At 35.3% G+C, this 23587-nt stretch overlaps 5 protein-coding genes and 1 long non-coding RNA gene across 7 annotated transcripts; 4 read left to right on the forward strand and 2 right to left on the reverse strand.

Moving 5' to 3' along the window:
- Positions 1-595: 595 nt before the first annotated feature.
- LOC124184436 (protein SERAC1-like) lies at positions 596-5623 on the forward strand. 2 transcript variants are annotated; one of them, XM_046574129.1, is made up of 14 exons: positions 596-798; positions 936-1136; positions 1264-1391; positions 1603-1713; positions 1787-1922; positions 2120-2263; positions 2414-2671; positions 2765-2960; positions 3102-3266; positions 3382-3509; positions 3739-3891; positions 4065-4211; positions 4348-4414; positions 5119-5623. In XM_046574129.1, exons 1-14 carry the CDS (start codon positions 624-626, stop codon positions 5210-5212), a joined length of 2103 nt encoding a protein of 700 aa, XP_046430085.1. In that variant the 5' UTR covers positions 596-623; the 3' UTR covers positions 5213-5623. The 2 variants fall into 2 exon arrangements, with proteins under 2 accessions (XP_046430085.1, XP_046430086.1); XM_046574130.1 differs by lacking the exon at positions 936-1136.
- A 132-nt stretch (positions 5624-5755) lies between these two features.
- LOC124184442 lies at positions 5756-9380 on the forward strand. Its single transcript, XM_046574141.1, has 2 exons — positions 5756-6737; positions 7374-9380. The coding sequence occupies exons 1-2, from the start codon at positions 6665-6667 to the stop codon at positions 8519-8521; spliced, it is 1221 nt and encodes a 406-aa protein (XP_046430097.1). The 5' UTR covers positions 5756-6664; the 3' UTR covers positions 8522-9380.
- A 574-nt stretch (positions 9381-9954) lies between these two features.
- Positions 9955-12189, reverse strand: LOC124184444 (eukaryotic translation initiation factor 3 subunit F). The gene is made up of 5 exons (XM_046574144.1): positions 12029-12189; positions 11555-11724; positions 11200-11382; positions 10380-10595; positions 9955-10211 (listed from the first exon to the last, which is right to left on the reverse strand). Exons 1-5 carry the CDS (start codon positions 12135-12137, stop codon positions 10038-10040), a joined length of 852 nt encoding a protein of 283 aa, XP_046430100.1. The 5' UTR covers positions 12138-12189; the 3' UTR covers positions 9955-10037.
- Positions 12190-12577: 388 nt separating this feature from the next.
- LOC124184443 (46 kDa FK506-binding nuclear protein-like) lies at positions 12578-15663 on the forward strand. Its single transcript, XM_046574143.1, has 4 exons — positions 12578-12765; positions 12987-13076; positions 13160-14126; positions 14360-15663. The coding sequence occupies exons 1-4, from the start codon at positions 12756-12758 to the stop codon at positions 14439-14441; spliced, it is 1149 nt and encodes a 382-aa protein (XP_046430099.1). The 5' UTR covers positions 12578-12755; the 3' UTR covers positions 14442-15663.
- Positions 15664-16251: 588 nt separating this feature from the next.
- LOC124184449 lies at positions 16252-19851 on the forward strand. The gene is made up of 2 exons (XR_006871201.1): positions 16252-16893; positions 17867-19851. It is a non-coding gene; the product is annotated as an uncharacterized LOC124184449 (long non-coding RNA).
- Positions 17757-20402, reverse strand: LOC124184445. Its single transcript, XM_046574145.1, has 3 exons — positions 19967-20402; positions 19537-19727; positions 17757-19456 (listed from the first exon to the last, which is right to left on the reverse strand). The coding sequence occupies exons 1-3, from the start codon at positions 20056-20058 to the stop codon at positions 19017-19019; spliced, it is 723 nt and encodes a 240-aa protein (XP_046430101.1). The 5' UTR covers positions 20059-20402; the 3' UTR covers positions 17757-19016.
- Between the last annotated feature and the right edge of the window lie 3185 nt (positions 20403-23587).

A 23587-nucleotide genomic window follows, 5' to 3' on the forward strand; every position in this document is an offset into this window, starting at 1 on the left:
AATTATTTTCTACAAGTGTGTTAACGACCTTCTTTTGATCGCAATAACTATTTTCTTTAAAAAAACTTAACAATAATTCGAATTTCTGCATCGCTATGTAATTATAGGTATAGGTATGTATAGCTAATATATGTATACACATGTTACACATGGGGTAAAATAAATCATATTTATTGTTGCATATTATTATCAATGAATTGTTGTATATTAGTTTTGTGAAAATCGAGTGAATTTATATTTTACGTATCTACGAAAACTATTATTTGATCCTCACTTAATATAAATTAAATGATTACGTGAAAACCGAATTAGCTTACTTATACCAGCCAGTCAAATTGCTTCTATATAAGTATAGTTTCATATCCAAGATAACCCATGTCACATTTGTCATCATGTTTATAACAACACACCCCGCAGTCGAAATTGCGTGTCGTTGTGAACGGGTCTCTCGGTTCAGTTCGCTGCGGCAAAACGTATTTTTGACGTTGTTTTGGGACGGTAAATCATGCAAGTTCTGCATTACAGCATGTATACAAAATCTGTATACGTCCTGCGATCAGCTGGTACATGCATCGTGCTCGTAGGGTATGGATGATCGTTTTTTTTGCACAGTATTGTAGGTTATGTATACACCGACATGCAACGTCGTTATCAACGTATTTTTACACAGGGGATGTTGGTTTTGCTACCAGCTACGTCAAACTTCGCAAATCCTCAGCTCGGTTGTGCCCACCAAAGTCTTGGACCTTGAGCATACACAGGCTGAATATATTTACGTAGATGATCCTCGTCTCCAAGGTAGGTTGTGAACCGATATACCTATTTGCTATTTTGCGGTGAAATTTCGTAAGTTAAGTCACGTGGATCTCTCTTTTTTATTTATTTTCTTTGGATGCATCATTGTCAGTAATTTTGGTATGATCTATGGAATACAGATGTGCTTTTGCATCGGAGCAACAACGATCTCAATTCAACAATTGTACAAGAAAAGCCTGGTATTACTGATACTGTGATAACATGGTGGAAATCCCTAAATAGAAGTTTGGCATACAGATTTCTTCGCATTGCTCAAAATGGTTCATTAATGGACCGACAGAAAGCTGTATATAGCTTGAGTTATCTTAAACATTTAAAAGGTATCATGTTATTCAATTTTTCTATTTTACTGAATGCTCTTACGACAGTCAATTTAATTATAAAACTAGTTCTTCTGTGAGATAATCTTTGAAATTATTCATGAAATTGGGTCAATTTCATTATTAGATTGGGACTATTGGCAAATTGCACAGATGTTAGATGCAAGAACTGCGGTTGCACTTGCACGAATGCCAAATGTAGATCTTCGATTTTTTCTGAGACCACCTTTCTGGCGCATGCAACATGCTCCATATGTATGTATGCACATGATGTATGTATGGTTTTCTTTTTTATACCACTGCATGATTCAAACCACATGTAGAAGCTCTGTTTAAAATATCCACTTACAGAAATCTTGTCAGAGATTACATTCGCTATTGCGATACACACATGGAGTATTTTGTAAAAATGGGGAAATATATTCAATTTCTGAAATTCAAACTAACAACCTTGAACTCATTTTAGGAAATAATCGAGAATCTAAGACTATTATTATCTGAACTGGATAAAGTATGTGCTAATTGTCACCCTTGCCTATCACAATTTCTTGAGAAAAATTTTGGAAATACACAGCGTGTGAGTATAACATGTGAGACTTAGTTTTAATGGATTGTCATTATGGCTGATACATATGTTTAAAATTTCGTAGGGTCGATTATTGTTCGATCACGATCTAACAGCTGGTGGTCTACCTGGACCACCAAATTTAAAATGGGATCACGTACTGCTTGAATCCTGTGTCCAAACTTTGCATCATCATTCTTCACTCGGTGAACACAGTAAAGGTAATAATTTCGAAGACATACAAAATAGATATTTTGTTATTATATTATTATGACTTCTTTGCATATCATATGAAGTGAATTTCTTGTAAGTAGTGGCAGTAGTATTCTTTTTATCGGTCCCCAGTTTAGGCATTATAATTTGCCTCAATTCTACACCCTATGCCCATTATTTTACAAAAGTATTCTTTATTCTGCAGATATTGCCAATGCAGGTGGTCTGAAAGTATTGATGGAAGTTCAAAAATACTGTGAAAATGATGTAAACATATCTATTATGCTGGCTAAAATATTCTCAAACCTTAGTCTCTACAACGAATACTTGAGAGACATTTATTCATTGGGTAAATTCGTTTCACCATAAGTCACGCACACTTTGTACCTGATTTTCTGTTATTATTCACTGATCGAGATTCCATAATTAAATTCTCAACCACTCGAAAATAAATTGATGTATAATGAATTTAATATCAAAAATTGGTCTAATCTGTTAGGATGGATTGGCATATTAGCTAGATGGGCCCAGCATACAGATATAAGATTATCCGCACCTGCCGGACGAGCATTAGCAAATCTTGATGCTGATGAAAATGTGAACCAAAAATATCCACGGCGAATTTATCTTCTTCACCCCTTGCATAGAACTCGTTCATCTACTAAGTTAGATGTGGTTTTCATTCACGGCCTCTTAGGAGGGGTGTTTGTGACATGGAGACAGCGAGATTCTGACTCATTAACTTCAGGTCAACCCGGTAAGGCGTGTTGTGAAATTTGGAACAGGATATAAAACAAATCACCGAAATGTGATGCTGTCTCACGATTTTATTTACCCATTTTTGTTATAGAATCTTCATCATTACCTTCTAGATTAGAGTCAATGGTCAGCATGAGTGGTGAACAACCTCAAGAATTCCTGAGGGATTTAGCTCACGATTTGGAAATCAGCGAATGGAAACGCGTTGGGCACGATTTTGAGGTTATATTAGACGATTTTCCAAAAAATACAAAACGTCAAGCGCATGGTCCATTCACATGCAAAGGGTAGGTATAACAAACATTAGTCTAGGATGATGCATATTTTATTCATTTTAGGGCTGTAAAGATATCAAATAACGCATCTAAAGTAAGATGAATATGACATTGTAACATGTAATTTTATATATGGTTCGTCTAAAATTTCAGGGATGATGTTTGTATGGCCCAAGAGGAACAGGATCGAATACACCGGACACAGTGTTGGCCCTGTGATTGGTTACCAAGCGATGTACCTTCTCTTCGTGTGCTAGGTGTGAATTATAATACCAATTTGTCAATGTGGCTGCCGCTCTGTCCAATTGAAGGAATTAAGTGAGTTGATTGAACTAACACAGAACTAAACACTGTGTAAGAAATTATCTACATAGTATGTGTCTGCGGAAATCTATTATTAAGTTTGAAAATATCAAAAATCGACCTAATTTAGGGCCACGCTTAATGAACGAAGCAATGAACTTACAACAAAGCTGGCAACGGCAGGAGTTGGAAGGCGGCCAGTTATATGGGTTTGCCACTCTATGGGTGGACTGCTTGTTAAAAAAATATTGGTTCAAGGTATGTTTATCCTTTATAAATCTTATTGCAAGTAAAGAGTAGTATACTAAGGGTAGAGTATAATACAAATATATTCCGGTAACTATTGTCGTGCATAATATAAGGCAAATAGATGAATCTTGAGAATTTACTTCTATTTATAAACGTTCTTGTCTTTTTGTCAAAAATCTATTTGTCTTCTTACTATTCTTAATGCTATTAGTATTTTTTTTTTTTAATTTTTCTGCAGAATGGAAAAATAATGACCGAAACCATATATGCAAAAACACACGTGGTATTATATTCTATAGTACACCACATCGAGGTTCCCATGTTGCGGCACTGAAACAAACCACTCAAATGTTTGTGTGGCCATCAGTTGAAGTTCAAGAACTTCGAGAAGGTAACAGATGTGTATAAAAGAAAATTTCAAAGATTTAAATTAATAAAAAATAAATTTGAAATTAAACTAAGCATCTTGTAAGTGACAAAATAAAAATGTGATCAATAATACTATTAACAATACAACATACCTATAGACACTTACTGTATAATTTTATAATTCATGTTTTGCAGGATCAAAGCAACTTCTCGAATTGCACAACGATTTTTTAAAAATGCTGGATGAATATCCAATTGATATTATCAGCTTCAGCGAAACTAAATCCACGCTCGTCACACCGTTGAAGTTTCCGCTGCAATTTGTCAATCCCACTTCATCAGGTATAGATATGAAATTGGCATAACGTCATCAAGTAGAGTAATTATGTATTTGTTATCAATTAAATTGATAGCAATCCGCTATCATTGTAACATCATATGAAAATAAAATAAAAATGTATTTTTTATTTTCTTTCAGATCCTGGTGTTGGTGAATTTTATGAAATACCTCAAGATCACTTGTCCATATGCAAACCAGCCAACAGGTGAGTGAGTTTCGGGAATTATATTTAAAAGTGAAAGTATTCAAGATAGGGTGAGGAAAAATTTAGATGCAGCATAAGAAAAATTATAATATAAATAATTTGCACGTAAAACTTGTTCCTGAAATGAATACAATAACACAGTCTTCAAAATTTGCGTAGGAAAATGATCTTTTCCCTTGAATTTTTTAAATCAATTGTGGTGTAGAAGTATCGAAGTTTTGATATTAGGTTTCCTTAATTTTCATCATCAACAAAATATCGCTGTTTGCAATTGCACAGCTGTCTGCTTCTAGAGCTAAAACTTATCCGTTAAGATCGGTTTTAATTATTATGATGGAAATGACATGGCATTGCCACAGTAGTAAAAATAATATATGTTTGCTATCAAGTAAAGCCCTTCATTACGAGTATTTTGAACAGAAATTCGATGGTTATGCAAGAAAGAAGCATGGATAATAAGAGGTTTTGAATTTTTTATGAATTCTATATTTCGGTTTTCTCTCGAAATAACTGCATCATAGAATTTTTATTGTTTCCTTGGATAAAAACTGTAATCTTTCAATACACGGATTTTGAAAATGTCCTAGAAATTTTCCTGTTAAAAATTGTTTTTGCTACGATTTTTTATCCCTACAAAACCTAAAATGATTGCCATATATGTATTTTTGAAATAGTTAAATATAAGTATATTTTTTATTTTACAGACGGTCATTCCTATATCAGAAAGTCGTCAATGTCATAAAACGTCATTTACAACCTTCAAAAACGATTAACAACATTGAAAATTTATACACTTGAAAAGTATAGATCCTGTGATATAGTGTTGAATCTCAAGGGTGGGAAGTATTTAAATTTAGCTATCATAAATTTGTTTGGGTTTAATTTTTCTGATAACAGAAGCGTTCAAGACTGGATTGGCAGTGGTTTGAAATTGTCTTATTCACATTGACAATGATTGTGATCCTCGGATAATTAGGTACATAAGAAGCATGTATATATCTAGCCGGTACTATTTGAAACTATTTACATTTATTTATTTTAATCTATTAGATTTTCTATCACTATAGTTTGAATTGTGCGTTTTCATCTGTACAGATTTTTGAGTAACACCTATTTTTCTAATCACAATCAGTGATATATGTAGTTCTGGGATATTTAAAAAATATATGACCAAGTGTGACGAGTTTGCAGAAGTCGAGTTGCATAGGACGAAAACAAATTTTTTATGTTTCTTCATGTTATGTCAGTGAAGGGGGTTTACTCCTGAGCAGTAGGAATAAACTGGTTCGGTTTCGCCTTTACGTACAAAGACACCTGGAAGTTAGGAACAAGGTTGACTAACCTTGGGTTTGTTTGGAATATCAATTATATGTTTATTGCAAAGAAGTTGAGATAATGGTAGGACCGAAGTGTGCTGTGCGAAAGGTATATAAGAAGTCTAGATGTGACGTTAAGAGTTAGAATAGGAGTATCCCTAGAGACAAAGCGTATGGGTGCAGGAAAAGTGTGAGAATACAGAAGGAAGAGAATGGAATCAGCTGAGTAAAGGCGACAGTAAGTAGTGTGAGGCTGGATAGAGATAAGAGGACATAACAGAAACTATGGTATTAATATAAGAAATTCATACAAAATAATATATTGTACAAACCAAAATGACAATGACATGTTTTTTAAAACACCAATGAACAACGGTCGTCATAATTGTAATTCATTTTCAAAAAGATACAGTTTCGAAAACAGTTAAAGAAATATGTTTATCACATATCATTCATAACAGTAATGTCATGTCTCACATTTTTGACTTGTAATTTGTTACTTCAATATTGTGATGGTAATTCCCATTTTGTAACTCATTACTCCTTTGTTGTTAACAATTCTTTAAATACAAATGGGTGTGACCTCATCCATTTGTGGGATCGTTTTATTCAACTACTCCTGGAATTCTGAGTGATTGTATCAACGTGACGTAAAAACTGTCTGCAGGAAATTCAATGATTGATTGAACGTCAAGTTTTCATTGCTTGTAATTAGGTGAGTTACAGCTTACACAGAAGTATAATCTTTTTTACAGTAAATATAATCATACTTACAATCTTGAGATTTCGGAGGCGAAGCACCCGCTCCATCAATGTGTCACTCACACGACAATGGATCAAATACCGTGATAAATCTAATCCGTTACTGCCAGTGATTTATATCGTAATTTATAACAATAAGATATCTTATAAAAGGTGTTCTTGCCAAGTTTGTATGACATTCAACATCAGCATGCAGGCTGTTGCGTGTCTTCTTATTTTTGCGACGTCTATCATCGCGATTCAAGGTTTGTCCTATCGATATTCAAATCGAAAGGTTTCTAAAATAACCAGATATTTTCATAATAAAATTAAATGGAAAAATGAGTAAGTTGCTATAATAATTTCAATTAGTTAAGAGAATACCAAATGTTGATTAATGTCGATTCGCTATGTGACAACTGATATAAGAGTGGGTGCCAACAGAGTGATTACAATCTACTTTTTTTATTCCAAAGTGAAAAATCTCCACTTACAATCCACCATGTAATATTTTTCTCCCTATTCGCTAGTTTTCACTCACCATTATATTGAAAGTCCTCTATATTTGAATTACATTCTTTTCTCCTAGATATGTATTAGATAAGAGAACAATTTCGAAATTTTCAGGTGAGTTGAAAAATTAACGACGGAGCCAGGAATCGAACCTGGTATCTAGAGATGCTTTACCGGAGACTAACTCCACTAGACCACCTAGCCGCCCTGACTACAGTGTCGTTAATTTCTCTCATCACCTGTATTTCGAAGATTGTTGTTTTCGTGTGCCATTGAATATGTTTACATATTAGAGATTTGAGATTTGTCGTGAGGAGACACAATGATGTGTATTGTTATGTCAGTACTAATTACAAGTTATTAAGTTTGCTCTCATTCTATTATTACAGCGCAGTGCTCAGTTTCCATAAATGGAGACTTACCTGCCCCACAGCCCCTGGTCTTAAATGTGGGTGAAGGAGCAGGATTTCGACATCCAGTAGACACTTCTGGAACACTCAGTTTTGCTGCTGGAGAGAATGTCCGGTTGGTGTGCACTGGGACAAATAACAAATTTGTAAATCTCGATAGCACTGAAAGCGATGTACTGGCAACCTGCGTTAGCGGAAGCAAATTCACTGTTGATGGTGTATCGATAGAATTCAGTGACTTGGCATGCAGCTTCCTACCATGGCACTGGCAGCGCAAAAGTGGGAACACGTGTCTTGGCTCATACACCGATGTTGAAATAGGATTCGACCTGGGCACTGAATGGATAACAACTATAAATGCATGTCACGACGAAACGCGACTTGAAACGCTCTACACAACTTTTAAATTAGTTAAAGAAATTGGTGGTTTCCAGACAGGATTTCCAAGGCCTAGTTGGGTCCAGGGTATTTTTTACCCTGGTTATACATTGGCCACTCAATATAATCGAGCTACTCAAATCGCAACGATGGGAACGCTTTTAGGATCTGCCGATCTTGGCACTCAATACATTCACGCAACTAATGACTACTTCTTGGCACGTGGACATACGACCGCGAAAGCAGACTTTGTCTATGGCTCTCAGCACCGCGCTACATTCTATTATGTAAACCAGTCGCCTCAATGGCAAACTTTCAATGGTGGTAATTGGAATTCACTTGAAAATGACGTACGTAATTACGCCAGTAACACTTACCAAGATTTGACAGTTTATACTGGGGTTTATGGCATTGCTCAGTTACCGAACGTTGATGGAGTCTTGACTGATCTTTATCTCTATGCTGATGAGGCTGGAAATCGTGCTATTCCTGTTCCAAAGTTCTTTTGGAAAATCCTTTACAATGAAACAACACAACTTGGCACAGCATTCATTGGCGTCAATAACCCATATCTGACTACAGTCACCAGTGATTATTATATCTGTTCTGACATAAGTTCACAGATTCAATGGCTTACATGGTCAGCTAATTCGGTGCCTCTTGGTATATCTTATGCTTGCACAGTCGATAGTCTCAGAAATGTTGTTGAAACTATTCCCTCATTTACAGTCAAAGGCATTCTTTCTTAAGTACTTCAGTCTTTATTACCAATCAATCGCAAGTGTCGTTGGTCCGAAAAGTGTAATACAAGACAATTTTTCTTACCATTTGTGCTGGAAAGATTTTGTGATATCATAAAAAGATGAATTTTGATCTACTTTATTTCTCCATGATACAGTACTTTTTCGGTATAAGCGGGCTCGCCATCAGCGAATTGACCCTCTGTTCAGCATAAGCGCTTCCCTGACTAAGTTCAATTTATTGGATGTAAACAACTTTGTCGCAGATGCTTCATTATGAGCGAACAAGGGATTGTATGAAATTACATACTTCGTCTTAAACGTGTTGCAACAAACATCCCGATTTCAGTACGAAATTTGCAATTCATTTATAATGAAACCAGGCAAAATTTCTCGGAGTTTTATCATCTTGACTGCCCCAACGTTTGCTTATAGTAGGAAAAAAGTATTTTGAAATGAAAAATGGAATCGTATTCTCCTGCTATGATTAGTGCTATTTGTGTCAGTAAATTATCTGCGCTTCATCAGTTGGCTGACAGGTTAAATTAATGGATATTTTGGAAAGTTAAATCGAATGCTGTTCAGCTTAGCAATTATCAATAATTGTTTGGAGAACCAAGAACAAATCATTATGCGATAATACAGCTAATGAAAAGACCTTTGATATTTGTAACTTTAATCTGATTAAATTTCTAGACACTCACAAAAAATGTTTATCACATATTTTAAATACCCTAGCTATGGAGAACTTACGTAGGATTATTCGCAGTATTTGGTACTCGCAAAATTTTTTGAATTGTTCTAGTTGAATTTGTCATCGTTAATCGAGTTGAATCTTAAGTAAATAAACAAAAAATTGAGAATTCAACAGAAGTGCACTCAATGCGGACTGGTAGTTTCCTCCTTCCTGTCGACTGAATCTAGATTTTCCCTGATCAGGCCTAATGAAGAAGCACGGTACAATTCACAGTAATCCAATTACTGTCAACATTAGGTTATACTGAAATTCTGAAAGAGAGTTAGTGCATGATATATGAAAGTGTTTTTACAAACTTACTTACTGGATTAAATCCATAACCAATATCGATATTTCCAGGATTTTAAAATTTACCTTGTTCTATACAGTCACAGATAGATATAAAAAAAATACAAGCTCCAAGGCGTGATAATGTGGTTTAACGTATATGCAAGATTTGAAAAGTTTGTAATTTTGGTCGTACAAATATACTATGGTTCAATATTAGCAAATTGTACAAAACATTGTGTGATAAAACAAAACACAAGACGGTTTTCGGCAAAATACGACCTCCGACGTTTGGAAGCTATGGTAGAAATAAGCACAGTTTCAAACGTTGAAGAATCTTCTACTGTGATGTTTTGTAAAATATATGTGTTATGTATATATGTATAAAAAACTAGATTAAGCAATTTAGTTACATCAGTTTGTTTTTACAGATTTTTATTGGAGCCATACATTACTCTTAGCTTTACTTGGTGCTGTTTATTTGGTGAGCTTAGTTTTGGCTCATAAGGTAGTCAGAAGGGTGAGCTTCTCGTTCAGCTGTAGTTGAGTTTTGATTAACTGGGAAAGAGCAACAACCATGAGGAGGTCCTTGACATTGCTGTTAAACATTTGGTCGAACTGATCAGCTGACATTTTAGGTACCGAATGTACCATATCTAACAGGGCTCGCCCAACCTGTAATTTTATGTTATTTTATTGAATTGTTTATTTTCAATACTTGATTGTACAGTACTTGCGAACATGTACAAAGGTCATCCAAATTTCTTGTTATAGAAAGTGAAATATTGCCCAGTACATTTTGAATTATTTTCATTCCTACTGCTATCTACGTCAATTTATTACCTGATTATCAGCAATTTGTTTGCCTGCCAAAACATCATCTACGTAATTGAGGACTTGGTCTACCAAAGTCAGTAGTTTAGTGCTAGCTTCTGCTATTTGTGCGAGGTCTAACATTGGTTCTACTCCCCCCTGCTTTGAAAGTGCTTGACCCGGAGGTAAAGTTTGTGTTTTAGCGCATAGTTGTAGCCCTACGATCTCAGGTTCATAAGAAGTGACCTGTTGAAAGTAAAAGTACAAGTTATTACCACTCCAAATAGAGCAACTGCCAGTAGCTGTACCTGAAAAAGGTGAGATAAGAATTTTTTCGACACCTACTTGGCAGGTTAAATTTTTGAAGCCTATGGGGTATACGTAAAGTGTCCCAATTTTGAACAGTGTGGTGAAACAATTTTTGCGCAAATACTAGGGATTTCTTGGGCACACGTGTACTTTCGACCAACACAATCGTTGCTCAATGCACTGTCTTGCATTAAGCGTATGTTCTATAATCACAATTTGATATGCTATGAGTGGCTCATTTGGTGCTTCTTAAATCGAACTTCCTTTACAGGTATTGGAAAAATTTGCTTAATCATATTATTACAGTGCTCGCCTTGGCTCATGCTGCATTTGCACTAGTATTCCTGCAACTGCAGCACTCGCCTCTGTGGTTCGGGGTGCAAACTTCACAATTACTCACTTCTAACACAATATAGTATTATAGACTCCGCGAGATGAATAATGAAAATTAGTTTTTTCACAGAAACATAGTACAAGTAAAAATTCATAAAACCTTGACCTATTATTGCTAAATTATTAGTTGCATAAATTTTTTTTTTACCTGAACTCTGACAGGTGTAAACATACAACCCTGCTTGCCATTTGGCACACCCAATTGGACGCATACGTATGCCTTGATACCCATTCTAGTAGTGTTGGCCATTGTTGTGTCCAGAGTTAAATGAACTGGGTTGTTACACTCTCTGGCATAATACTCATGGATGACAGATGAGTGATTGGTAACCTGGATCACAAGGAAAAAAATAATTGATGAATAAACATATGTTGCTAAAATCAAGAGCATACTTTTCAAGTCTGATTAAATTAGCCAACACATTCACTGTTTGGATATTATTATCATCTTGTAAATATATTTGAGATGGGAAGCAAGGTACCACAACTCTTGACATCTGTACCTCTTTTCCAGTAGCCCACCAACCCACTATGCTTTCTTGGGCATTTACTCGGTGATTTAAGTCGTACAGATCCATTGCGTAGTTCAGCTCGGCTTCGACCTGATCTGCATATTCCTTGTGAGGTACGCAGAAGCAATTTGTTACTTCAACAATGCCCTTCTCCACCGTCCCTATGAAAAATCATGATAAATACGTTCTGTCGAGACAATACCTGAACTTACATGACAATTTGAGTACTAATTGCAAGGAAAAAGTATAGAAATTTTCAGGGAATTCAATTCTTTTTAGATTTCGCTGAAATTTCACATTTGCAGTAGACGTGACGTTAATAAATTATAATGTTTAAAAGGATTGATAATATGGAAACATGTGACATGTAGAAGGTGACGTCCGACGTTCATTCGTCTATCCGCTATCACAATTTCTGAGAAACCGTACGAGTAGTCGAAAGTTTATTCTGTGTTTCTTAGTTACCAAGCAGGGTCCCGATGACACGGTGAGTATCCGCATTACGTCGCTCGTAGGCATCGACTATTTGAAATAAAACAACTGGGTGCACCTTGACAATGAGGTTAAGCGCCATTTTTGGTGCGTCAAAGTTGGTCAAAAGAGACGTTGGCTATAATTACAATAACGCTGTTAGATCGTAAACCTAAACACTGAATCCTGCTACCTCTAGTCAATTACAGTTGTGAACTGTTGTGTCTCACTTTTCTCGTTCTCATTTACGTCCGGTGATTAATGTTGTTTTGCCCGCAAAATAGCTGCCCTCATTTGAAACAATACTGAAGTTGTGATGTGAAAATTGCCAAAAAAATGTTTCATCAGCATGGTCAATATTTCTGTATATTGTAAAATAAGTTTTGTTGATCATTACAGATGAAAAAACTGGATTTGGTTTTCATTTCATCAGGGTATCGTTGGTACTGCCTCTCGAGGAATCAACATGAACTCATCGTACAAGATGAAAAAAATGATGACCAATTCCTATCTAGTCTCTTCAATCGTTCATGGCCTGTTCCTTTACCGCCGGTTCAATCACATCTTGGCGCGAGTAGGATCTAACTCCGAGCACCGGGAAACCGTTGATCAACTGTGCATGCTTTTCTTTTATTTTCGGTGATATATTATTGAAGTAGTGAAAACGATTGTTGATTCATTAAATTTATTGCAACGTTTATTGTAGGTCAAAATAGCCAATATGTTTTGGGGTAAGTACCAACAAGTGCCATGTGTTACCCCTGATCTGAGCAGATCTGAGTTGCCGGTTATTTCAAGAATGGCGTCGCCATGTGATCTCCAATAAAGATTATCACAGCGTGCGGGCTAAGAGCTCCATACGCGAGGATGAAATTCCTCGTCTAACGTCATTCCGAATTAAAAAATGACCAATAAATATAACCACCTAAAAGTATGTTAATGTTTGTTTCAGGCTTAATTATAGAGCCGAATAAACGGTACACGCAAACCGTAGAACGGTCGTTTCACGTGTCCATGGCGAGCTTGGACACAAATACTGGAGGTAGAAATCTTCTATTTTTCGTTTTGATACCGAATCCAATATGAATTTTTCAAATTATTATAATCATGCGGTTCTTATTCAAGGCTCGTATACTGGGGTTGTTCAAGTAATGCTTCATTACGAGAATCGGACTTTTCTTTTATGCACACTGAACAAAGGAGCTGCGCTGCAGGTTCCGTTGGATCTCAATTTCCAAGAAGGAACCGAAATAGCCTTTAGTTCCAATGGTAGCGGTCTTGTACATTTGACAGGATATCTAGTACCAGAAGAAGATGACCTAGATGATGAACTAGAAGAAGAAGAAGAAGAGGAGGACATTCCACAGCTCATTGGTAAACCAAGTAAACGCAAGGCCACAGATTCCATTAAACAATCTCAGAATCATTTGAAACGTCTGAAGGAGGAGGGAGAACAACAGTCTTCTGACGAAGGTGATGACGATGATGAACTAGATGAAGAAGATGATGGGAGTGATTCAGATGAACTGCAAAGTGCGCTACTGGACGCGGAAGAGGAGGAGGATGAAGATGATGATGATGATGATGATGACGACGAGGGGGATGAAGAGGAGGAAGAGGAGGAAGTAGTCAAACCCTCATCAACCACAAAGAAACAAAAACAACAAAAGCAGCAGCAGCAACAACAACAACCAGCACAAAAACAACAGAATAAAAAGCAAGAAAAGCAGAAATTACTGAACGGCAAAGATGTCAAACAAGATCAGAAACAGCAAGCTAAACAACAAAAGAAAAACAAACTTGAACAGCAAGTCCAAGCTTCAAAGCAGGAACAAAAAAAAAGAGTAATTGAAGGTGGTGTACAAATAGAGGATTTAACACTTGGGTCTGGCCCTCCGGCAAAGGCTGGAAAATTTGTTTCAGTTTATTATGTAGGACGGTTTAAAAATGGGAAAAAATTTGATTCATGCAGTCAGGGAGATGGATTCAAGTTCCGTCTAGGGAAAAATGAAGTCATTCAAGGATGGGATATCGGTATTGTAGGAATGAAGACTGGCGGGAAAAGACGCATTACAATCCCACCAGCTTTGGCGTAAGTAACAATTTGGGATTTTTCTGTTCATTGAAACTTGAATGACTTATATTTTACAATATGTGTTAGTTCTTGCATTATTCGTGATTTATCTGAACTAAATTGTTCCTGAAATCTTTGAAGACCTTTTAGTGAGCAAATCTCTTACGTCTTACGAGCACAATATTTACGACTGATGACTATTTCCATAACATTAAAACTGATGAGCAATCAAATTATTTATCTTGTTCTAGATATGGAGCAAAAGGTTCCCCACCAGCTATTCCACCCAACAGTGTACTTGTGTTTGAAGTTGACCTTAGGAATGTCCACTAGAACTTAGGTATACTCAAGAAAAATGTGGATAAACATTTCAAAAACAATTACTCTTACTATCTCCATGGTGTACCTCATACATTTCCGACATGTCTGGTGATACTTCGTAAACTTTTCAGATATAAAACTTGCATGTATGTTTTATTTTTAATACAATAGTTTTTATTAAATAACTACCATTGTTACACTCGTATTCTGAATCTATTCAAACACGAACGTGATGACAGATTTGATAATATTCAAAACAGTGTAACTTATGACATTACCAATGTAGTTTTCCAAAAATGTGTGAAATCGTATAGCAAATACGTAGATTGATCGATTTTTATTGGCAGTTTTAGGTAGCATAATCGGGTCAAACTTACAATTGGGTTATACTTTTTGTTTTAGTTTATAATATCAACTGGTTCGTAAGAATCAGTGTTTGTTACATGCGTATAGAACAAACGACGCATTCATCACAAGTTACAAGCCCAAACTTTTTCTCGTATACATATATTGAAACCTTGGATCAACGTGATGCAACCATATATGAGTAATGTTATTGTAGAGCCGATAGGATTAACTTACTAATTATCCAACTAGCGAACTACAATTATTGATTTTTATGAGAAAATTGGAATCTAACGTTTATAAATAAACTAAATTATATTAAGGAAGGTCAAGATGTTATTTACAGTGTGATTCCTGAAAAGTTGAGACTTGATTAAACATGAAATAAGTTACATTTTAGTTAACAACTTTATTTTCCGTCAGTTTTGTGCCAACACTATAGCCGGATTAGATACAAACTTGAAATTTTGAAGTATTCTATTAACATTAAGAAGAGTTCAAATTAGGTATAATAAACTACATCTGCTGCATTCGAATAGTCTTAGCTGTAAAACCTGATGTTTAGTATAATCAACACGTCTTACAAGCTGATCCAAAAATTGAATCAGTTTGATCCGCGACTCATTTAATCTAAATATACACACCTAAAATGATTGCTAGAAATTTCCTATTGTATAGTAACAAATATTAGTACCCTTTAAAGTAAAGTGGATTCTTACAAACAATGGTGCAGAAATTGTATCAGCAGCAATAATAAATGAAAATTACCACCCTAATTTACATTTGGCTACGGGGTACGAGACTGAATCAAAATCACTTGTTAAAAAGAAACTGTAGAAGAGTTACAGTATGGAAATGGAAATAATTTCATTTGCTTGGTGAAATCTATTTTCCCAATCAAAATAATACATCACATAAAACCTATCAATCGACTTTTGTTGACTTTTGACTTCTTGACCACGAAAGTGTACATCCCCCATCATTGCACTCTTTGACTAGCTGAGGTAGTCCTTCCGATTGTTTTTCATCTTCATTCTTTATCTTATGTCGAAAGTTCCAAAACTTTATTAGTAATGGTTGTACTAAGTAGCGCCACAGGAGTAGGACTACTGGTGCTATCACACATGGAATGCACACCATTTTTAATGTGTGACTTAAACTGTTCGATGAAAGGTTTGATCAATCGAAATCTGTAATAGCAATCAACACAACTTTCTAAATTGATTAAAAAGCTTAGCCTATACTTACGATAGAACAAGGGAGACCAGAAATATTGACGAATTGACTTTAACGGACAGGTTCAGAGCATTGTATTTGATTAGGGGAATGTAGAACAAATTTAGAGGTTAGAATTTGGAATCAGTATCCAGTGTACAGATGAATTTATTTTGTCAAGTTGAAGAGTATTAATGGCCTTGAGAATTTTACTATCTAGAACATGTTGTTATTTCTTGGTATATATTAATAAGCTTGCGATGTGAATCGTTGAGGCATTTTGTAATTATCAATTTGAACATACCATGTGAAAAAAAAATTCTGTTGGATAGTCTGGCATGTGAAGGAAACAGGACACAATAAATGTGGTTAAAACCTGTCAAAATCAAAACTATCCGAGTCCCACGACGGTTATTCAGTCACTTGACTAAACAAACGTCATTTATCGAGCCAGTCACCTACCGCTGAAATAGGTGCGAGGGGGCTGCTCGCGTCAAAAGGATCGGATCACGTTCGTAAGGTATCTGTTCTAAGGGTCGCTAATCACTAGTGTACAAGTTTTTTTTTCGAAAGACTGTTACAGTCATGGTGAAAGCATGGTGGAAGGATTACACTTGTCTACACTATTTATACTAGGAGCTTTTCATCTACGAAATCAGTGGACACAGTGCGGCATAGTCGAAGAGGATTAGATAGAGAAAACGGTGCCATAAGGCCGCAACGTATTTTTGCATACACGGCGTTCCCTACTCATTTCTGCAGCGCCTGTCTCAAGTGGGAGCGTAAACAACAGCCCTCCTCACCCAACTAGACAGATGAATTGGAGGAGTGTGGGTTGAAGAATGAAACCAACGATGAAGCCAAAATATTTGGTTATCGTAAAATTAATTTTTATTCCAAACAGGTAAAAAATATTTCTATGGCATTCGACACATCGTTATCCAATCATAAGATATACTTATCATTCGATAGTCAATACTTAATGTAAAATTAAATTTGTATTGTGAATTAATTAGTAAATCGTTTCATTTTTGAATTGTGCTCAGACTTTCTTAATGCTACAAAAACGCGGTCTGATGATTCGACTCGGCCAATGGCGTCTTATTCTTAAAAACGTTTTTAAAAAAGTTGTCACTTATGTGCAGCATAGTTCAATCGATGTACATACAAGTTGAATTAATATTTATCAAAACTGCTGTTACATTTTGAACATGTATACAAGAATCTATAACAAGTTTGAATTGGCGTTTCCAATGCTGCAGAATTTAAAAAACTGTTTTCTTGCGCATGTACTAATTTGTTGGTCTCTGCATACTGTTTCATATTGATAAATAACTGTAATCCTCAAAGGAAGTATCGGATTGAATCATCAAAATTTGCTAGCACTTTTCACAGGTATGTTGCAAAAGATACCTTTCACAGAGAAACCCATCAATATAATAAATGGAATTATTTTCAGTAAATTGTTCAATGTGAGATTCTACGTATTCATGTGATTCATGAGCAATTGGTACTTCAATAATAATAGAAGAAAGAAGTTTAGTCGATCACATAATTTATCCATATCCGAAAGAAACTATCCTGTCGAGTCATTTTCCAAGCATTTACAGTTGAGTCCACAATTTTATTCATTCAGACAAAACTTTCGAGGAAACATGTTAGTGTATACTGCAAACATCGACTTTGACAATAATTGAGCAGCAAACTTTAGTCTCATTTTTGAATAATAATCTGATAATGTTTGTGTGAAATTTTTGGATTGATTCAAGTTGGTTTGCCCACTGCTTCGTATATTTCTTTAGCCAACTTCAATGAACCATTCCCCCTTTGTACTGTAATAGGTATTCTTTCTAATTGTGTCTCATTTACTTAAAAAGGTGCAGTGGATCAAATATGATGCAGACGTTGTGACCATTCGATGTAAATAAATGATTAATCTGCGACTATTTACTTTTTTTTTTAAATCTACAATATTTAAGACCTTGATAAAAAAATTATGGCTTTCACTATCAGTGCTATTAACTTCAGGACTGCATCCAACATATCAGAGGTTTTGTTAGAAATACCTTTAGTACGTAAAAACCAGTACCCAACAACCTCTTTTACATTTATATTCATAAATGTAATCATACAATCTGAGGAAGTTTTTGCTGTATTTAACGTACGATTATTACAATCATCGTCTACTTCAATGAATTTATCAATGTTTTCATCTTAAATACTTCTGACGTCAAGAGAATTTTGTTGAAAAGAAGAGATCCAACCGGATAAACTGAAAATTGTCATTGATATTTGCATATTACCTTTATGGAAGGTAGAGTGAACATTTTTCGGAGAAACCTACAAACCTTTGAAGTGATAAATAATTGAGAACACGATATTATTGAATGTTTTGTCGTATCAATTGTGATACTTGCTACTCTTAGCTTAATGTAGCTGCGTTGCTAACAACATATGAGCCTAGATGATTTTTTCCTTTTTTTTTTAGATCTGGTTTTTTTTTGTTGTACCTAGTTTTAGTCTGTGAATTCTGCTAAACAATGCAGTTATCATTCTTCTTTGAGCATTGAGGCGCATTGTCTCTAGTGTTGTCATTATCTGTCTTTTGATATTCTTACGACTAGGTGTACTATTATATTTAATTGGCATCTTGTCAAGTGGTGGTGTCGTGTCACTAATATATGATGGTCTGTTGTCGCTAATTGAAGCATTACACAAGAGTGGTTGTTCATCCTCTGTTGCAATATTGAAACAAAGTGCAGATGCACGAACAGCCACTGTAGATAATGCAGAAACAGCGGCAACATCCAGAATATCATCTTCGATCAAATATAAATACATTTTTCACCACCGTGAATACAATTTTCTTAATAACTATGCACAGTTGAATAATATAAACTTATAAAATTAAGACACATATGATCAAACATGTTCTATCGAAATTCGTGTATAATTATTTGGAGTGATATCACTAGCATAATCAAACGCTTGCTTTGTAGCTAAGGTTCGATTTTATTTACATATGTTCTAATATGTAACTATTGGGTTTTTTGGATCATTGATAATATTTACAATTATTTTCCTGTTTTCATCGGAGATTATTATCTGACCTATGTTATTGGCGTGCATATTGATTATTTGTGTTCGTGAGGGTGATACTTTGCCCTGTTCTGTTGTTTCTGACAAATGCGACTCTGTATGATTATCTGTAATTCGGAATTCCATCTGCGTCCGTGGGGGTGCTACTCTGTTCTGTTCTGTTGTTTCCAGAAAATGCGATTCTGTATGATTATCTGTAATTTGGAATTCCATCTGTGTTCGTGGGGGTGATACTCTGTTCTGTTCTGCTTCTTCTGGCAAATGCGATGCTGTATGATTATCTGTAATTCGGAAGTCCATCTGTGTTCGTGGGGGCGATACTCTGTTCTGTTTTGCAGTTTCTGGCAAATGCGACTCTGTATGTTTGCCTATAATTCGGTATTCCATATCATCACATATAATAACGAAAAATGCATTGATCAAAGTAGATAATACAAAATTTACACACCTTCAACAGATTTCTGACTATGTGATTTTTCGGGCGATTTTTCGTTTGGTTTAATGGTTGGTACAGCGTTTTGGACTAACAAAGGCCTTGGAAATTTCTTTCTAATCTGGTTATTGTCAAAATGGTCTGTACAGATTCGAATGCTACCATAGCAATTCTTTGGTCCAAGGAATTTCAACCATTTTTCACGCCTGTAAACAAAAAAATGTATATGACAGAGATATAGTGCGCACTGATTACACGATAAGGTGTAATTGGATAAGTGCCGCAAAAAATGAATCTCAACTTCATGAGTAAATATATAATTACAAACTAGTTATATCGTTTTTATTTTATCCTCACCACAGAAATGGTTATAGAGTAGTTTTCGACGATTAATCAGAGATTAAGATTGCTATGGAATATTACTTTCTTTCAGTAAAGAACTTACGTTTCGGGATCCTTCGGTAATCGAAAGAAGGAATGTTCTTTATCGGTGCTTGACATGCTTCGGCATCCTTTGACGTTGCACCGTAACACCATTTTCCAATTTTGGTATTTACAAATATCATTAATTTCAAGCCTGTTGGGTATCCCCGGTATTCACCCTGCATTCATACTACTATTTGCGTCCGTACCTAACATGATCGCACTGATGAACCAAGTGATAACTCACGGAGCTGCCACAGCGTGGCGCTGCGGTAGCATTTTGCTGCCGTAAAAATTCAACCTGAGAACGCTCAGAGTAGTTCCTGAGATCGTCGGAGTGACTTCAACAGTTGGAACAAGTTTGAGCGAAGCATCGGCCGGCGTGATTCGCATCATTCGTGTATAAGAAACGTGCGCGGTAAGACGCGGTCGAATGTCGTGTATTCAATGCGCGTACTCTATTAATCGAACTGTTTTGTCACTGTGAGTGGACACGATTATTTATAAATAAGTTATGTGGTATAACACGTTCATCCAGTTATTTGCGATGCTTTCAATCATTTCGTATTTGTTTTATTCTCAATGTTTCGTTACGTTGACGTTACTAACTTCAACCTCGTGCGCTGTGCCGTACAGTTTGTGTTCAAAGTGACACCGACGATGAGCTGACATTCTGACAGCCGGTAAACAACTTGGGTAAGCCTCGGCATACGATTTACTACATTCAGTCCCTGACATATTGAAGTTCTTGCAACTGTTTAGCACTTTTAGACGTCTTCTTTCAAATAATGTGTGTCCAATATGTATTAAAGTAGTTCACCATAAAAAAAAAATTTGTCCAGATGAATCCGCACTGAAAAAAGTAAGTTTTTTTTTGGTTAACCACCCTAGTACATATGTAATATTTACATAATGTGGCAACCTGCAATCACGCCATTTGATGATATTGCAGTCTTCCCAATTAAAGTCGGAAAATTCTAGCAATTCCTAAAGTGTCAGAAAGCTATCCTGAAATGTCCTAAATTATACGAGTTACCCTAAAAATTCCGGGAATATCGACAGTTTTTTTCTTTTCCCATTTTCTTTAAGTTTTCAGTACAAAATCGATACTATAGATACATTACCTTTACTGACACCAAGTCTTGAATCTAATTGGCATCAGTAGACTGAAATATTTCACCAAATTGTTGCAACTTTGTGCTGTCAGATCTCAAATTTGATCAACGGTCAGTATTTGTTGTCAATTGAGTAATAATAGTGCAATTAGTGATTGAATGAAAGACAATCGTTATTTACTTCGTTAAATGAGATTTTTATTACTAGTGAATAAGAGAGTGGGTAGGTGAAAATTGGTTCATTTGTACAAGTCTAATAAAACAGATCAGTATTAAATGATAATACTGATTACGATAACAATCGACATGAATCATTTGTCAAATCAGCAGAAAGAAATTTAAGTACTTGTATAGTCTTCAGTGTCAACCCTGCCTTGATTCAAGAATTGATGAATGGATCAACATTTTTCTTCACCATAATCAACTATTAGGGACACTTAATGAAAGGGATTAATGATGATTTTAAAGTACAGACATCAGCATTAGTAACTGCGAACCATATTTTTTCAAGTAGTCGCAAATTGGTATTTTGCCACCAATGATGTAGTGAAGCTTGCACCAGCATGTGAAGCTATTCATCAGAATCCTTGTACATCTACCTTAGTCTTCGTCTCTCTGGTCGCTATGTCTGCTCTAAAATTCCTAGAGCTTGATCACCCAGCGATGAAAGGAATGAAAGTTGTTTGGGTTCTTACGATTTAGAAGTTACGGTTACTTAATAAAAATGTGGGCTGCTTTTCTACACTTGGTATTAATGTCACATGCCTGTTAATATTTGTCACTGGTGTCTTTTATTGAGCTTGTTATTCCAGCAAACTCATTATCATTTTGAATCTACTTTTATTTATTATACTTATATAATAATGAGAAGATGTTACTATATTCAGAAAATTAGGAATAATTTTTGTTCAATTTAATTGCTTTTTTTAATAAGCATCAATTTTTGTTAAATGATAAAATTGCTATTCAATTTTTTCGACATTGTATGGATTTACTAAATTTAAAAAAAGAATTTCTTCCTTTTTTGAACAGTTTATACCCCAGTTAAATTAATTAGTGAGCCTCCATCAACAATGAAAATGATTTATTTGCCTTACATGCATCTGAGTGTAATATAATTCGTGATTTTCAATAAATCATATTATATCAATATTAAAGGTACGTGGACTCATAGGTATATGGATCATAATTTTTTTACCTGTAAAAAAATGATCACATTTTAGGAAATAGCATTCAGTAGCATTCATTTCAATGCAAAGCATTGGGGCATCTTGACTAGCATCTTGGGGTCTAGCCAGCTAACCAAGTTAATTACATACTGCGGTTTGCCTCTTTGTGGTATTCTCACCTGACCACCATTCACCAGACATTGATAAAACCAATTGCATTGTTGCCGAGTTTTATGAACAGATTCTACCTGGTTCACAAGTCATTCGATTTCATGTATAAATTAATTTAATTTATTTGTTCGTTGGGAATTAACGTTCAAATCTCCAATGAAATTTGAAGCATTCACTGAAATAACAATGGAGCAACGCGCTATTTTAATGATGATGCTAAAGCTAGCTGTGGATTCACAAAAATTTCATACATGCAGTGATTATCATGGATAAAAGCACTCGAATCAATGATGTTTTAACATTTCTAATACTTATCTACTGATTCAAATAATTTGATCATGAAAAATAATCTGTATAAGAACTTTCAGTGAATTGACGGCTTGCTATCGGCAACTAACATCAGCTTCAGATTTCAATGTAGTGTATTTCCACAAAATAAACAAATGGTCAGCCATTGGTGCTGGTTTATAATGTCCAGATAGAGATCATTTAGTATGATTTATACTGTATGTGTCCATCCTTTAATCTGCTGGCGGTCGGGGTTTTTTTTCGTTGATACATGCCTAGTTTGGTGGGATACGTCCATATAATCATCCTCCAATGTTCCCCGGATATGTTCGAATCATGGCAACACCACTATAGTGGTGTTGCCGGCCGTCTAGAGGTTAAGGAAATAGAATGCGATATTGTACATAATTTTATTCACGCTTTAAAAGTGGTTCTCGAAAGTAGCTAGTTATTTGTATTATTAGTGTTCGTTATGCATCTAAGATTTTTTTCTTCATTAGAATCTTCAGTGTTCCCAGTGAACTGTAGAGAAGCACATCGCCGTGCACATAGACACATAATGGGTTTCAATGTCAGATAATTTGCAAACCGAACAAAATCTATTCTTAGAACTCGACAGTTTGTTTTGTCTATGTTCCATAATGGCTCCAGAATTTTTTCAGAATTCTCAGTGTCTTAGAAGATTGGAAAATTCAACTAAATGTTGGTGGAGTGCAAAATGCTATGCATTGTGTACTTCAGCCAGGTTTCTCCCAGAAACTGAAAAGAAAAAAAAATCAATGGGCCAAAACTGAATTCAGTTTAATCAAAACTAAAATTTTAGCAGTCGTAACGTAATATATAATTTTAGTTTTTATCAAGTTCTCAGCTCTTTTGTAATTGAACGTGGAATCCTCCTTC

Source organism: Neodiprion fabricii, chromosome 6, assembly GCF_021155785.1.
Source record: "Neodiprion fabricii isolate iyNeoFabr1 chromosome 6, iyNeoFabr1.1, whole genome shotgun sequence".
Classification (NCBI taxonomy): domain Eukaryota; kingdom Metazoa; phylum Arthropoda; class Insecta; order Hymenoptera; family Diprionidae; genus Neodiprion; species Neodiprion fabricii.